Below are 17594 nucleotides of genomic sequence, written 5' to 3'. Positions count from 1 at the left end.
CTGCTTGAAGGACCCTGACTATGAGCCAAATCTGGCCTTGAGTTACATCACTGTAAATTTGGAGTAACTCCATTAAAGTCAAAAAAGTATCTTTATATTTACATGGGCATAGCTGAGAACAAAATTTAATCTTGTCTTAGGAGTGGATGCATGTCTGCTCTTGCTAGCCAAAAAGCAGCCTCTGGGTGAGGTCCCTGTAGTATGTGCCTTGTCAATGACTAGTGGTGCAGGAAATGCTTCATGCTCCAGAGATTTAACTAGCAAATCCTGCAGAAAATCCTCTACAGTGCCTGTGTCTGAGCCCTCAGGTAGTTCCAGCAGCCTCATATTATTTCTACGTGACCTATTTTCCAGGTCATCTAATATTTATTTATACCAAAACAGTTCTTTCTTAATGGCAGGAGTGTCTTTCCTACTGCTCTCTGAAGATTGCCGATGCAAGTTTCTTCAGCTGAAATGCACTTGTTCAGTCAGTTTGATTTCCCTTTAAGGCATTTCATTGTCTTGAGGTGTGTGGTGTTATGGTGGTTGTTTTCTCTCTCTCTCTCACACACACACACACACACACACACACACACACACACAAATCTGTGTTGCCATCAGAACAGTGAGGAAAGCCTTTTACAGTCCTCTCTCTCTCTCATTGTCTGTGTCCCCTCAGAATTGGGTGCAGTATTCCTAGGCAAGGAGAAGGAAGGGAAAGATGAGCCTTGCGAGTAAATGCACTCTTCTCTTTCGTTTTGGGGCTTTTTTAGTGTTACATTTGGCAGAAAGAGCTGCATCTAGAAGCTGTTTATATTGTACTGCCTGCCATTTTAATATAAAACATTTTTGAGGAGGCTGTTATGAGATTAAAACTGGGCTGGAAGGACAGAAAGGCAATACAGCTCTTTCAACAAGCCTGACCGCCAAATAAATGTTTTAAAAGACATTTTTGTTGATAGTATCTTCTAACGCTCATTTATAATGTTCGCTTATGTTTTTCCATAAGGGATGCTGCTATATATCAATGTATGGGATAGGGGCTCTTTTCCTACCCATGTCTTTTTTTAAAAAAGAAAAAAAATCTACCTAGTTACTTACATGGCCCTTATCACCCTAGTATCTGAACAGCTCACTCTCATTAATGGAGTTTATCCTCACAGCACTCCTGTGAGATAAGGAAGTACTATTTTCTCAATTTTACAGCACTGGCTAGACTTGTGTGATCTTGGGAAGTCCATGTGGCAGTCAGGAATTCAACCAGAGTTTCCCAGATCACTGCCCAGTGCCATTCATCCTCCCAAGCATTAGTAAAAATTAATGTTTGTAGAAGGTAACTAACGGACAGGAAAGGAGGAAAGATGCTCCCGTGGTTGCAACACTGATCACAGCAATGCAAGTTTCTTCACTGATATGCTCTGACCTGGACTGACCACTTCTTGGACTGTACCTCCACTGGCACATTTGGGGACATTTCTTATGGTCACACTACTGCCATTGGAAATGCTAGTGTAAGCAAGGCATAGGATCTTCATGACCATGTAACTGAACCCAGAGCAGGTCTTGATTCTGCACATCATTTGTACAAGGTTACATGTGTAAGTACAAAAGAGCGTTGAGCAGGACAGCAAATACAAGAGAACTCAACTCTGCATTCACAAGAGCACTGCTGTGCATCTGTTAAGTTACCCCTGTCTCGGAGGCGGAGCAGCAAGGCCAGAGAGGGAAACTCAGTAGAACTAGTCACAACATTGTGATTCCCCATCCCCTCAGGAAAAATTTCTATGAAAATTAAACATTTTTTCCTTTTTGTCAAAAATATTTGAGTTTGAGACAAACAAAGCATTTTCTTTTTGGTAGTTCAAAAAAACCAGTGAAAACATGAACAATTTTGTAGAAAACAAAAACAAACCAAAAAAACTTCATTTTTGACCAAACGCCATTTTTTATAAAAATACTTTTCGTTGAAAATATTTTGACTAGCTCTAGAGTTCAGCATACTGAACCCTAGCCATTTGCAATACTGCAGAGTGTGCCAGTATATGTATTATAAACCCCAGGGCTTTTTAATTCTGATGATGATAAATACTCCATGCTGAAAGAAACTTGCTGTACCAGACTTTGTCCCAGAAATAATTCATTTTCTCAAAATTTGGAAAAATTGTCGTCTGTATTCTAGAGTTACATAAATTAAAAATAAAATATAGCTTAATGGTTTCAGATACTTTTTAATGACCGTGTAGCTTCAAAATGGATTTAATTTGGAAACAAATTACTTTTGGCAAGGATTTAGTTTGTAGCAGAATCCAACTGCTTTTTGTAATTTGAAAGAAATTAAAAACAGAGAAGATATGAATTAAAAATAACTTCTGCACAGTAAATTCTCATGAATTTTCATACTACATGTCCCAAATGTATAATTATACAGTGGAATATATTAGATCATTTGATAAATAACCTTTAAATCTACTGTAAGCCATGGTCAGAAAAGTGACTATACAATGATATCTTCTTACACTACAGTTCTGTACTTACAGCAGAGATGAATCTGAGTGGCAAAAACCAGCTCCAGGTCTGAACTTTCCCACAGAACAAGGATTTTTGAATCTTGAGTTTTGATTTTGGTCTGTTTCTAATTCAGAATCATGTCTACTTATTTAACTAACAAAAAGAAATGTTACTGCATTTTATTTCAGGTAGCCAAGTGTGTACCACTATCAAAAACACAAACCTGGATTTTCTTCTGGCTTGCAATATCTACACAATTTTTAACTAAATTCTATTCTAGCTGTAGAGACGTTTCTCTACTGGTGATTATGCATGAGCCAGTAAGAGCCCAGTTTGACTTTTGGATCAAAGGTTGAGTTTTCAGGGCCAGAAGATAGCGAAAACCCCCACCTATCTAAACTATACAATTTTTTATGGTACCAGTGTTAGAGCTGGTCAACAAATCAGCTGTTTTCCTTGCAGAAAATTTTCATTTTTTGTCAAAAAATCAAAAACCAAAAATTTTGATGTGGAAATGCTGTCGCAATCCCTCATGGAAATTATCATTTCAGAGCCTCCTATGCTCCCATTTTCTTCTGTGGATTGAGCTCCCTGGCCAGACTACATGTCCCATGATGGACCAGTCTTCTCCCTTACTATTCCTCTGTGCTATATCACAGAAATCTCTAGCCATGAAGTATCATGGGAGATGTCATCTGGCTGGGGAGCCCAGTCAATAAAGTAAAATGAGCTCTTCAGTTTCTTGAGGAATATTCAGAATTTTCCATGGAAAACAGACACTTCTTGCGAAATAATCTGTTTAGTCAAAAAACCAATTTTCTGTCAGAAAATAGTTTTGATATAAAATGTTCAACCCACCCTAACCCATTTGACTCTATAAACATGGAATTCTGCCATGCCATTTTTGCAGTCACTTTATTTGCTGTATTTAACTTCAATCCTGTTTAGGTCTATCAGAAACATAAAACTCATTTCTTTTAAAACAGTGTGTAATTGTTGTGCTGCTCTCACCATACAGGAGACCATGGGTCAATTCTCAGCCTAGGCACTTGCTCAATGGGCCAGCAAGGACTGCTGGTGCAACAAAAGCAGAACACATCTCCTGAAGGAAGTGTTTGTGATCAGGCAACACCTGTTAACCATGAACCTTATTGCTTTTTAAAGGAATGACGACCTCTGAAGGGAATCCCATCCTGTCTCACTAGCAGGCCAACACTCCTCATTTTGGGACAGTGTTCTGAAAACAAGATTTATAGGTTTTAAGGCCACAGGGGACCATTAGATCAGCTAGTCTGACCTTCTCTATAACAGCCAGTTACCCCTGTACTGAGCCTAATAACTTGTGTTTGACTTACACATATCTTCCAGAAAGGCATCCAGTCTGGAACTGAAGACTTGAAGAGACAGAGAATCCGCACCCACTTTGGTAGTTTCTTAATCTTTGCACCATCCTCACTAAACCATTCCCACTGGCTATTGCCAGCTCCAGGAGGGAATGTTAAGGCCCCACTGTGGGGGAGGGCAGGCACCCCAATCCCATATCTCCTGCTCGTCAGAGGTCTACACCCCATTACTCTAACTCCTTACCACCTGATCCTCAAAAGCTCAAGGTCAGCCACCCCCACACTCTGGAAGGGCATGAGATATCAATGGGCAACCTGAACTCTGGACCAATTCAGTTTGGGGGCACTTGAGAATATATTTAACAAAGAATAATGCAAAATAGAGAAAACTATGGTGCCAAGGAGAAACACCTGCAGTGGGGAATTAGTGGATGTTTTAAAGTCAAGAGATACCTTGATTAAAAAGGAGGATATGGGAAGAATAGGATTAATTACTACTACCCTCCCCCCTTACAATAAATCACTGGAGCTAGGGAACAGGTAGTTTGGAAGGAAGAGCAGATGAATGAGTCTCTCCCCCACATATGCATACCTCACACTCTTCACCCCCAACTCCTTCCTAGTCATTCAACTTGGGGGGGGAGGGGAAGAACCCCTCTCCCATCACTCTCCCAAGTAACACCCAGCCCCCTTTATAGGTCCCACCTCCCTCACAAGTGAGAAAGTTCTCACAAAACCACAAAATAAGGGGAAACATCTAGGCAGAAAACTATGAGATTGAGAATATAGATCATCTAGGCTACAGTTCTGCTACCTGTGTACTCTCTCCTCCCTCTGCCAAAATAGATGCTGCCTATAAATTAGAGTCTCAAAGAGGGGAAGTGAAAGAGCATATTAAAGAGGCAGATACCGTGATTATTAGCACAATATAAAACATAATACAGTAGACAGAGTGTAACAGCTGGTGCAACTGACAGTGTGGAGAAACCGTTTGAGTTCTGATAGGGACACTGAACTCCCCAGGAAAACAAAGTTGCTTGCTTACCACTCCTTCTCGTCAGAGGACAGAATATTTATGAGTTTTAAAACATTATATGGACTACTGGGCATTTCAACAACTTGAAACAAAATCAACACAAGTAATGGATGAAGTGAATGACATGGAACAAAATCCTTCAGAAAGACCACAGAATAAGTGACACACAAGCTAGCAGAGAAAATTCACAGAAATGCCAGAAGGTAAAACTGGGGAGATTGAAAACAAACCACAGCTGCTGGCAATCTAATTTGTGGCTCTTATGTATCCCAGAGGAGGAGGCTGAAGTGGAGAATACACAATCCAGCTACTCACAGCCTGACACAAGGCACATCTATAGTGGCATTTTTCTTGAATCTCATCAAGCTAGAAAGTACACTCTGATGTTTACAGTCCAAGCTTAATCTGAGTGCAATAAGTTCCATGATTTTATTGCACAAACTAGCCATTTTCACTTGCTAAATTTTCACCTGTTAAACAGGAGAACTGGGGTCCATTATGTCAACCCTGCACATATAGTGCAGAATTGATTTGCCTACAGTGATGCTGCTGCTTCCCTTTACCCAAGACAGTCTCTTTGCAGATGGCATAGACAACCAAAGTCCCTGCCATTGACTATTAGATTCTATTTTCATCACATTGCCTCATGTCACTGTCTGTAATGTATCGCCAGACTGAGAGCTTCACTCAGTAAAGGAGGATTTAGAATTTCTGGTCTGCGAGTTTAGTGTTTTCAAAGCTTTCTTGTTTTCAGGAGCTCCAGCTTTTATCAGATCTACCGTAGGATGCAGCTCATTCAAAATCCAGCAGATTGCATCCTAATAAGCATTTGGTTGTCTGAGCACATGCCTCCTATTTTTAAATCTTTCCACTGGCTTCCTGTCAAAATTCACATTGATTTTAAATTCCTTATACTTTATATTTTCAGCTTTGAATAGCTGTAGCCCATCTTCCATAACCAGTCTGCTGTACTTACACATCCCCAGCCATTCAATTGGATCTGAATTGTGGATCATTTGCTTTGTGCTATAATCTTGTCTCTGTTTAGGCATTTCTAAGATATCCATCACTACAGTATTTACTGTTGGTGCCAACATTTGATGCATTACCAGAATCTCATGTGAACACGCAAAGGACCCACAAGCCTGTTGAAAACACTTCTCAATACATTCACTTGTACCTTCTAGTACATGCCATATAACATGTACTATTAAAAACTATGCTTTCACCCAGTATTGGCAACATGACCTAGATTTCACAAGAGTGCCATAGCACGGTAGGGAGTAAGGAGACAATGGATAGATTCTGTGTAGTTATCATCACCTAAGATTTGACTGCTGGGTTGCAATATCTGAACAAAGCTGAACTGGAAGTGCCAGGATTTCGCATGTGTAATATTCAAATATTCTATACACTTTAGGCTAAAAATTAAGCTTTTGAAAAAGCACTGTACTAGAAGGAGTAAAGGAACAGAAGCTGATTAAAAATAGCTTTACCTACAGATTAAGAGAAAAAAGGTATGCTAAGAGTACAATTTGGGTGCCCCTTCCACATTTGGGTAGGGCTGGTTGAAATTTTCCAGACAGAAAAGTGCTGAGGATCTCTACTTCATGGAAATTTTCAAAATGTCCGAATTTCCCATGAACTAGAAATTTGGAGTTCAGGCCAGCTCTACATTTAGATGCTCATACATCAATAGGAAGTAGCGTACATGAAAAGAAAAGTAGACCAGATACAACTATTCTCAAAGTATAGGACAAGAGGTTCATTTGCAATGTTCTTTGGTTGACTACAAGCAATGCCCTACCAACATGCCTCAGTCTTCATCTGGGCACTTTTGAGGTTGAGATGCTAAGTAAGTCTCCATTCCCCATAAATCTTTGGATTCGCTGCTGAACTAGCATCAAGTGACAGTTAGTGCCATTTGTGGTTTCTACTATATGAATATGTGTCCGTAAATGGACTGAGACAATGTCACACAGTCTACTGAACAACCATCAGATGGTTAGCAATTTTAATTCACTACCAGAGTTCCCCTACCACTCCCAAGCCACACGCTTATGCAGCCACACCCTTTGCTAGCAGGAATACAGTAAGAGGGTGAAAAGGTAGGAGAGAAAGAGACTCAAATTCTAAACTTGAGGTCTGGGAGTTGTTCATTCTGAACACAGAAAAAAAATTAAATGAATATTTCTCGTTATGGACTAGAGTCAGATTCAGACTGGTGCCCCAAGGTTAAATGCTCTGTATTCTGTTACCAGGCTGCTGACCTATCCAGTCCTCTGAGTATATTTTTCGTTTAATTTTGCTTTATGTAAAACTATGCTTGCCCTTTCTTTCCTGAGCATGAGGGAAATCTTCTGAGCCCCAAGGACATCCCACTTTTTTTCCTTTTTATCACCCTTCCTACAAAGGCCTCGTGTCAAACAGACCCTTCCTCCAGAGATGGAGCATTGGGTACAGCTCAGGGGTGGGCAAACTATGGCCCGCGGGCCGGATCCGGCCCCTCAAGGCTTTAGATCCAGCCCATGGGATTGCCCCCCGTTGCCCTTCCTCCAGACACCACCCGCCGCAGCTCCCATTGGCCGGGAACCGCGGCCAATGGGAGCTTCGGGGGAGGTACCTGGAGGCACGGCAAGGGCAGTGCACACTGAGCCTTCCGCTACCCCCTCCCCCAGGGACCACAGCACTTCCTGGAGCGGCGCGGGAGCCGGGGACAGGGCAGGCATGCAGGGAGCCTGCCCTGGCCCCAGTGCACGCCGCTGCCACTCCAGACCCACTTTAGGTAAGTGGTGCCGGGCCTGAGCGCGAACCCCTCCTGCACCCCATGCCCCCAACTCCCTGCCCTGAGTCCCCTGCCTGCACCCCACACCTCTCCTGCACCCCAACCCCCTGCCCTGAGCAACCTGCTACACCCTGCACTCCTCCTGTGCCGAGCCCCCTCCCAGAGTCTACACCCCTCCTGCACCCCTGCCCTGAGCCTCCTCATACATCCCGCACCCCTCCTCTGCCCCAGTCCCTTGCCCTGAGCCCCTTCCTGCACACCACACCTCCTCCCACACACCGCACTCCCTCCCATACCCCAACCCCCTGCCCCGGCCCTGCATACAATTTCCCCACCCAGATGTGGCCCTCGGCCCAAAAAGCTTGCCCGCCCCTGGTATAGCTCCATCTAAATGCCACCAACTCCATTCCCCGTATCCACCAGAAGAGGGAGCCCTTACTGATAAGGGCCTGGTATATACACAGTTTTGGACTGATTTAATTATTTCAGGCAGGGGTGTGATTTTCTATCAAAATAGTTAAGTTAGTGCAACCCCTAGTTTAAATATCAGCATCATAGTACCTTATACCAGTATAACTTATTCTCCTTCACTTAGGCTAGGTCTACACTACTGCCTGAATCGGCGGGTAGAAATCGACCTCTCGGGAATCGATTTATCGCGTCCCGTCAGGACGCGACAATCGATCCCCGAATCGACGCTCTTACTCCACCAGCGAAGGTGGGAGTAAGAGCCGTCGACGGGAAGCCGCGGAGGTCGATTTTGCCGCCGTCCTCACAGCGGGGTAAGTCGGCTGCGATACGTCGAATTCAGCTACGCTATTCGCGTAGCTGAATTTGCGTATCTTAAATCGACCCCCCCCCGTAGTGAAGACGTAGCCTTAGGGAGAAAGCTATGTCAGTATAACTGCATCCACATTAGCAGGGCTTTTAGCACTTTACTTAGACTAGTTAAAGAGAGACCATTTTTGTCTGGAGTCAAGCCCAGAGTACAGGATTTGAACTCTAATCTCACACCAGGACAGCCCCATCCTTCCTTTTTAACACCTGGGAAGCCATGCAAGTCAGATACAGCTTTCCAAGTATCTAAGTCTAGTCACAAACAAAAAAGTTACCGAGACAAAATCTATTTCAATAAAATGTGCTCCTGCCCCCTGAGCATCCTCTTGAAGTGAACTCAGGACAATTATGCAGCCTCAAGAAACAGGAGGATGTGGGGACAGAGGTCTTGCACTTCTTTTAGTCTCCATGGGAAACATCACCACATCTACCATTTGCCACAAAGGGCAGACGATGAGTATCAAGTGTCAATACGGGGGGGAGGGGGCGCGCGGGGGTAGAAAGAGGCAGCCAAGAAAGAAGAGGTGGCCAAATGCCTGTGGGGTCTGCCACAAAAAGAAAAGAAAGCATTTTACAAACCTGTTCACTACAAGCCCCACATTCATAACTGTTTCCAAATGGAAGGCTATGTGGAAAGCCAAAGCAAACATTCCCAATTCTTTTTGAACCTATCAGACTATATAGGAAAATATGTGCATTTTATGGTTTGGGGGCACAACCTTATAACTATGTTTTTGCATTGTCATGTCCAAGTCCTTTTATTCCCCCTCAAAAATTAATATTTCCTAAAGCAATACAGCTATTTATTTTGGGTGAACTTGAATTGAAGCACAATCTCCCTTTGCAAAACAACAAGGCACTGAGGAGTTAGAACATGACACCTAGGGGATTTCAGAGCACACTGCAGTGCAACCATAATCATTTTTCTGGTGCCTTTTCAACTGATTCAAGCTGTTGTCTTAGCAGTTCAATGCTAATTCTGTATGCTCATAGTTGGCACTCAGAAAAAACAGGAGTCAGAGAAGGGGGGCTGTAAAGAACAAAATTTACAGTGTCTGCCTCTTTATTAGAATTGTATTAAGCACAGTTCTGGTTTCATCATGCAAAACTGGTAAGTGTTCTGGCAAGAAATAATTTTGAACTTCCCTACTGTGAACCACAGCCTTTCAGGCACCAAGCTAAGGAAGACATCAATCAACTGTCTTCCCATTGACGTGCTAGATCAGCAACAAGCTCCTAAAGTGACAGGATACAAATGATATTTAAATTGGATTTTCATAGAGTCAGTGCATGTAAACCCAGGCGCCCATGGCAAAGGCATTAGGCTAGTGCCATCTTGTAGCTTTCAGATAACTTAAAGCAGCTGTGTAGGGAGTAACTATCCCAGCTCCAGTTCCTCCAGATTTCACAACCGGTCACAATCAACCCTGAATTTTCAATACCCCAACTTCAAAAAAAATGTAACATCTATAATCTGATAATTAGCAGAAGAACACTTTAGCACATACACACTTAAAAGGGAAGGAAGTAGGCATGGGATAGAGAGGGCTTCAGTAAACAATAGCATCTGTTCATCATTTCATAATAAAATAAGAATATTTTATGTATACATAACACTTTTCATCCTGAAGGAGCCAAAAAATGCTTTACAAACCATATACATAAAGCATTACTGACATGTAACCACCTCTGGGTTAATGGTGACAAATAGAGCTGGTTGGAAAAATTTCAACTATAAACTGTCAGACTACACAGTTCCATCAAAAACACAATGCTTTGTAAAACCCTGTGGATTTCCCCAGAAATTTTTGTCAGAAGAAAATTGGTGGGAAAGGATTCTGACAATGTCAAAATGTCCTGTTTCAACATTTTTTGAACTAAGCATTTTTTATTTTTCATTTTATTTTATATACTATATTATAATATAATCATGCTAATCTAGTCAGACCTCCTGCACATTGCAGGCCACAGAACCTCACCCACCCATTCCTGTAATAGACCCCTAACCTGTGGCTGAATTACTGAAGTCCTCAAATCATGATTTAAAGACTTCAAGTTATGGAGAATCTGCCATTTACACTAGTTTAAACCTGCAAGTGACCCTTGCCCCATACTGCAGAGGAAGGTGAAAAAAACCCAGGGTCTTGGCCAATTTGACCCAGGGGAAAATTCCTTCCAATCCCAAGTATGATGATCAGTTGAACCCTGAGCATGTGGGAAAGATCCACCAGCCAGACACCTGGGAAAGAATTCTCTGTAGTAACTCAGAGTCCTACTCATCTAGTGTCCCATCACTGGCCATTGGGGATATCTGCTAGTAGCAGTTTCAGATCAGCTACAATCTCATCATACCATCCCCTCCATAAACTTATCAAACTCCATCTTGAAGCCAGTTACCTTTTTTGCCTCCCTCTGCTCCCCTTGGAAGCAGGGCCGGTGCAAGGAAGTTTTGCGCCCTAGGCGCAACTTCCATCTTGCGCCACCCAGCCAACCCCCCCCCCTCCCCCAGCTACCCCTGCCCCCCCCCCCCCCCCCCCCCAGAGGAGCCCCGCCCCCCGCGCGGCGGCTAACCCAGCCCCCCCCACCCAGGGAGCCCCCCCTCCCGCAGCAGCTACCCTGCCGCCTCTGCAGCTAACCCCACCCAGGGAGCCCGCCTCCACGGCAGCTAAGCCCACCCACCCCTCTGCGGCAGCTAACCCCGCCTGGGGAGCCCCCCCGCGGAAGCTAACCCCGCCCAGGGAGCCCGCCCCAGCTCACCTCCGCTCTGCCTCCTCCGCTGAGCACGCTGGCGCCGCTCTAATTCTCCTCCCCTCCCAGGCTTGCAGCGCTGATTGGAGGAGAATTAGAGCGGGAGCTGTGTGCTCAGCGGAGGAGGCAGAGTGGAGGTGATCTGGGGCGGGGAGCAGTTCCCCTGTGCACCCCCCCCCCATTTTTGTGGGCGGCCCTCCCCGCGCCCCTCTGCCCCAGCTCACCTCCACTCCACCTCCTCGCCTGAGCGGGCTTTTAGGCGCCCTCGGCGGCCGCCTAGTTCGCCTAGTGGTTGCACTAGGCGCCCTCGGCGGCCGCCTAGTTCGCCTAGTGGTTGCACTGGCCCTGCTTGGAAGGCTATTCCAGAACTTCACCCCTGTGATGGATAGAAATCTACATCTAATTTCAAGCCTAAACTTGTTGATGGCCAGTTTATATAATTTGTTCTTGTGTCCATATTGGCACTTAACTTATGGCACTGATGTATTTATAGAGAGCAATCACATCTCCCCTCAGCCTTCTTTTGGTTAGGCTAAACAAGCCAAGCTCTTTGAGTCTCTTCTGATAAGGTCGGTTTTCCATTCCTTGGATCATCCTAGTAGCCCTTCTTTGCACGTGTTCCAGCTTGAATTCATCCTTTTTAAATATGGGTAACCAGAATTGCATACACTATTTCAGATGACATCCCACCAGTGCCTTGCATAAGGGTATTAAACACTTCCCTGTCTCTACTGGAAATACCTCACCTGATGCATCCTAGGACTGCATTAGCCTTTTTCAGAGCCACATCATATTGGTGGCTCATAATCATCCTGTGATCATCCAGTACACCCAGGTCTTTCTCCTCCTCTGTCACTTTCAACTGATACGTCACAAAAGCATAAGAACAGCCATACTGAATCTAGCCCAGTATCCTGTCTTCTGACAGTGGCCAATGCCAGGTGCCCCAGAGAGAATGAACGGAACAGTGATCAAGTGATCCATCTCCTGTTGGCCATTCCCAACTTCTGGAAAACAGAGGCTAGGGACGCGATCCCTGCCCATCCCAGCTAATAGCATTGATGGACCTATCCTCCATGAAATTATTTAGTTCTTTTTTGAACCCTGTTATAGTCTTGGCCTTCACAGCATCCTCTAACAAAGAGTTTCACAGGTTGACTGTGTGTTGTGTGAAGAAATGTGTGTGTTTTGTTTGTTTTAAACCTGCTGCCAATTAATTTCATTTGGTGACACACACACCCCAGTTCTTGTGTTATGAGAAGGAGTAAATAACACTTCCTTACTTATTTTCTCCACACCAGCCATGATTTTATAGACCTCTATCATATCTTCCCTTAGAAGTCTCTTTTCCAAGCTGAAAAGTCCCAGTCTTTTTCATCTCTCCTCATATGGAAGCTGTTCCATGTCTCTAGTCATTTTTGTTCCCCTTTTCTGTACCATTTCCAATTCCAATATATCTTTTTTGAGATGGGGCCACCAGATCTACATGCAGTATTCAAGATGTGGGTGTACCATGGATTTATATAGTGGCAATATGATATTTTCTGTCTTATTATCTATCCCTTTCCCAACATTCTGCTAGCTTTTTTGACTGCAGTGGATGTTTTCAGAGAACTATCCGCAACGATTCCAAGACATCCCCAGCTTATAGCAAAAATTCTTGTTGTTACTCCCTAAATGCAAGACTTTCCACTTTCCACTATTAATTTTCATCCCATTTCTATAACTCTAGTTTACAAGGTCATAAAATCATGACATTTTAAAGACAAATCAATTAGGGCAGACAGGATATTGGTTTAAGGTCCCATCTGAATGTTTTTTGTGCTTACGCAAACACACGCACACCCACACACTCATCGATATCCATGGAACATGATTGATATACCTTGGGAGGATGAAATGTTGAGTCTTTCCTGACAGGATCTGAACCTGTGGTATCCACATCACTTATCTTGTCTAGTGTGAATTTCAGCCAACTCAAGTCTCATCTGTCCCTCCCATTCTCAGCACAACTAATTGCTCAATCCTTAGGCACAGGTATTGAAACCAGGGTAGGCTAAGACCCCTCTAATTGTAATACTTTTCCATTTAGCCTTTAACTTTGCCCCCAATGTAAACAGTCCCAGTGTGTTCTAAAGAAAAAGTGTTCTGCTCAAATTAGAGGTACACAAAAGCAAGTGGGGCACCCCGTTGTGAGGGAATCTCAGGAGTACACTTACAAAAACACATTGTGCAAGACCTCCCTCCCCACAAAAGTCACCCCTCACTTCAGGTGTCAGATATTTAAATATAATAATCCATGTTTTAAAACTCCTGGATTCTGCTCCCTTGCTGGTACATTATTGACACCTCTGTTACTATGGAGATAAGAAATGGATTGTCTTCTCTCTAAATTTAAGTGCCAATTCCAAACAAATTTTGCTAATGAAAATCCTTGCAAAAACACCCCAAGAAAACCAAAAATAAAACAACTAACCCAACAAGCCTCCCACTTATGAACTTGTCTGTGGGTCATGAGTGTGGAGTTCATTTAGTTGTGATAGCGGAAGATTTAGGCCACCCCAACCTGCAAGTTGGCCAAATATCTGAGAACTTAATACATTTACCATGATAACTGTGAGGGAGATGGTTAGTCTTGACACACCGCTGAAAAAAGAAGCAGCTCCAACAGCAGCAAAGAGTCCCGGATCAATCCATGCCCCTTGTTCATTGGTCTGAACACCAAAAATGGACACAAGAATCAGGCCAACTATCCTGCCATATAAAGCTCCTGTGTACCTGCATGTGAGGAGAAGAAAATAAGGACACTACTTTTGCCAGACACATTATTTTCCAGGATTTTTTTCTTCTTCTCTGCTAACCCGGCATTTCATTCTGTCAGCTCTACTTTTGTAACATAGCACTGTTCCAGTAGCACCAGGGTCCTTGGAGTTATGGGGGCCCAACCAGCCAGGGGGAAAGTAGAGCCTGCTGGCCCCACAGGGCAGAGAGGAAGCTGGGATGAGGGACCCCTCCAGATGGGGCAACCCCAGGCATGAGCAGTCAACAAGGATGTGTGCAGAAGGCATGGGGGAATCACAGTGCTGGGGGAGGGAAGGCTCTAGAGAAGGAAGACATGGCAGCCACCCAGAGACAGAGCACAAAGGTAAAAGCATGGGCCACTTTGCATGGGGCAGGGAACTGGGGGGACAACAAGCAATGGTTGGGGGCAGGGAGAGCTGGGGGAGGCTAGTTCAGAGCTGGGGGTGGGGAAAAGGGGTTGGAGCAGAACTGGGTGAGTAGTTCAGAGCTGTTGAGGGTGGGGAAAGGGGACTGGAGCAGAGATTGAGGTATCTGAAGCAGAGTTAGGGGGAGGAGGAGAGGTGAGTGTGACGGGATCCCCCCGGGGTGCAGCCTGGGACAGTGGAACCACTGTGCCCCCTTAACTCTCTCCAGCCTGGGCTGTCTTTCACAATGCTTTGCTAGTGACAAGCAGCAAGCCCCTCCAGGCACTGTGATCCCTCAGCACAACAGCATGTGGAGCCCCACACCCAGCTAGATTGCATGAATGCTCCCAGAGCCACTCATGAATCACACAGAGAAAGGCACCAGACAAATCCCCCCAGCTCCCAGCACTGTACCCCAGGAATATACCGTCTTGCACTGCTCAAAACGGGCAGTGCAAATTTATTAATTGGTTCACCCCTTCAACAATGGAAAGTGGTTATACAGCAGCCTTTGTCAAATCTGAGCAGATTTACCACACACTTCAAGCAAACTCACTGGTAAAGATAAACAGTAAAACAAATTTACTGACTATAAAAGATAGATTTTAAGTGATAGGCAAAAAGTCAGAATTAGTTACCAAAAGAAATAAAATATAAGCACGCAGTCTAAACGCTCAACCCTATTAGACTGGGCAACATCTAGATTAAGCAGTTTTTCTCACCCCACTGGCTACTGCAGTCCTTACTATACAGGTTTCTTCCTTAAACCTGGACCAATCTCAACAGAGTCTTGTCTTCTTCTCAGTGTTTTGGTTGCTTGCAGCATAGGTGGGGGCAGGAGAAGGGCCCAGTATGTGTCTACTCTGTTTGTTTTATAGCCTCACTCCATGTGCTTGGAAAACGTAAGTCCAGGCATGTCTGGTGGCATTGCTGAGTTTCCAGGCAAGGTTGAGCAATTCCCCTGGTGTGGCCTCATGCAGGTGAGTCACTGCATTGTAGCTCCCTTGCTGGACAATGGTTGTTGATGGGTTGATTGATACCCCGCCTGGGTGTTGATTACTTTTCCTTTCTCTGTGCTCCCTAGGAAGGGTTCTGTCTCTTGTTAAGCTTCAAAACTCTGCCAGCTAACAAATGGGACAGTTTTCTTGGTCACTGACAACATCTCTCCTGCCCCCGATCCTGGGGGCATGTTGCCTTCTGCGGGAAAGGAGCTAGTCTCAGCCCCTCCCATACTTGAAAGTATGCTGCTTCCCTGTGTTACAGAATCGCAGGGATCCTCACCCACCTCAGTGGTTTCTGAGATCCCATCACCCTTCTCTGGGCTCCCCACAGGATACATTTCTCTATGCTCCCTAGAGTGGGGTCTGGTTCAACTTGCTGACAGCTAACTGGCAGGCATTACACCTCCATCTTTTCCTGATGTGGCGTTGCCTCCAGCTGCAATGCAGGATTTGGTCTCAACCACCCTCCCACTTGGAAGCATGTGACTTCCCCCGCTGCAGAAGAATCAAGGAGACTCTCTCTCCCATTCTCTCAGCAGTTCCTGAGACCTTACCTTTCCCTTGGGGGTCCCAGCATAAAACTCTTTTTTGTTGCAGGCAAATACCTTAACCTGAGCTACACGAAAAAAATCATTACCAAGGAGCAGGTCGACTAGGAGGTGTTTCTTTACCCCCATAGTCAAAACACCTTCCAAACCTTCCCACACCACATGGATTTTAGCTAGTGGTACCAGGAATCTGCTTTCACCCACCCCCACAATCTCTGCCATTTGGCCAGGTAATATGCTGGCCTTTGGGACCACACTCTGCTTTACCAGAGAGATCTGGGCACCTGTATCCTTCTGCCCCAAGTACTCCCTGCCATTAATTTCTACAACCTTAACATGCTCCATGTCTGGTTCTGCAGAGGCTAATCTCACAAAACCAATATGATAGGTTTCGATTGCCTGGGGGGGGGTGTCTGTGTTGAGGACAGCAGAACTAACATGAGTTATTGGTTGCCTGCTTCCTCCTAGCACAGGGCATTTATTCCTCAGGTGATCAATGGAATTACTCTGATAGCACCTTTTGGGCTCTTCTGCTTTTACAGGAGATTTGGGAGAAGGGTTAGAGGAATGGTTTGGGGGAGGTGAGTACCCAGCCTCCCAGCCATCCTCCCTCTTGCTAGGGATAAAATGGGAGCTTCCTTTCCCACCAGATTTAAACACCTCTTTCAGTGGTATGTTTTCAATAGATGCCTGGGTCTGTTCAAAGGGATCAGCAAGAGACGCCATCTCTTCCACAGACTTTACATCTTTGTCCCACAGACACCGCTTTACATCAGCCTAACATACGCCTAGGAAATGCTCTTGAGCAACAAGATCCAACATTCCCTCAAAGCTTGTACCATCTTTGCCCCTCACCCACTTTCCCATCAAATCTTTCATTTTGTTCACATATTCCTCATTACTCATACCAATATCCCTCTCAAGATTCCCAAATTTAACTCTATATATTTCAGGTTTTTTTGCAAAATAGTGTGTTTAAATTTACAATAGTCTGAAGCATCCTCAATAGGCATTTCATTGAATATATTCAGAGCTTTACCAGTTAATTTTGCAATCAGAGTAGGAACTCTCTTGGCATCAGGTTTCAGAGTAGCAGCCGTGTTAGTCTGTATCCGCAAAAAGAACAGGAGTACTTGTGGCACCTTAGAGACTAACAAATTTAAGTCTTTCTCTTGGCATCAGGGATCTCATGCACTGCACACAGCCTTTCAAAGGTAGGCAGATATTCATCAATATCATCTGTCTCCTTGTATGCAGGACATAAATGGTCCCATCTACAGATTTTTGGAGTGATGGGAATCGCTGGGCTCAGTGGGTTCTGGTTCTGCTTCTCTAGCAGGTCCAGTCGGTGCTTTCGCTCTCTTTCTTCCCGCTCTCTCTCTCTCTTTCTTCCAATTTCTCCTTTATCTCCAGTTCTTTCAGTTGCAAGAGTCTCTGGTGCTCCCTCTCCTTTTCTGCAATCTGTAGTCTAAAAAGCTCCAATTTTGCAATTGTTTCACTGCTTTCAGTCATTCTTCCTGTTTTTCTGTCCCTACTTCCCTTTCCCGAAATAAGCAAACAGAAAATAACAAACCAGTAGCCTCCTCCTGACTGTCCTTAG

The 17594-nt window shown here is 44.5% G+C and overlaps 1 protein-coding gene across 1 annotated transcript in view; it reads right to left on the bottom strand.

The window, feature by feature from the left end:
- Positions 1-17594, bottom strand: part of LOC112101927 (chloride channel protein C-like) — a 107688-nt gene that overhangs the window by 49535 nt on the left and 40559 nt on the right. Inside the window, 1 exon segment of the mRNA XM_026659506.1 lies at positions 13846-14017. Within this exon segment, the coding sequence (XP_026515291.1) occupies positions 13846-14017 (172 nt within the window).

The sequence above is a fragment of the Terrapene carolina genome, unplaced genomic scaffold (assembly GCF_002925995.2).
Source record: "Terrapene carolina triunguis isolate 2854851 unplaced genomic scaffold, T_m_triunguis-2.0 Scaffold58, whole genome shotgun sequence".
NCBI lineage: Eukaryota > Metazoa > Chordata > Testudines > Emydidae > Terrapene > Terrapene triunguis.
Note: the sequence above shows the minus strand (reverse complement) of the source record. Positions and strands in the feature narration are given on the sequence as shown.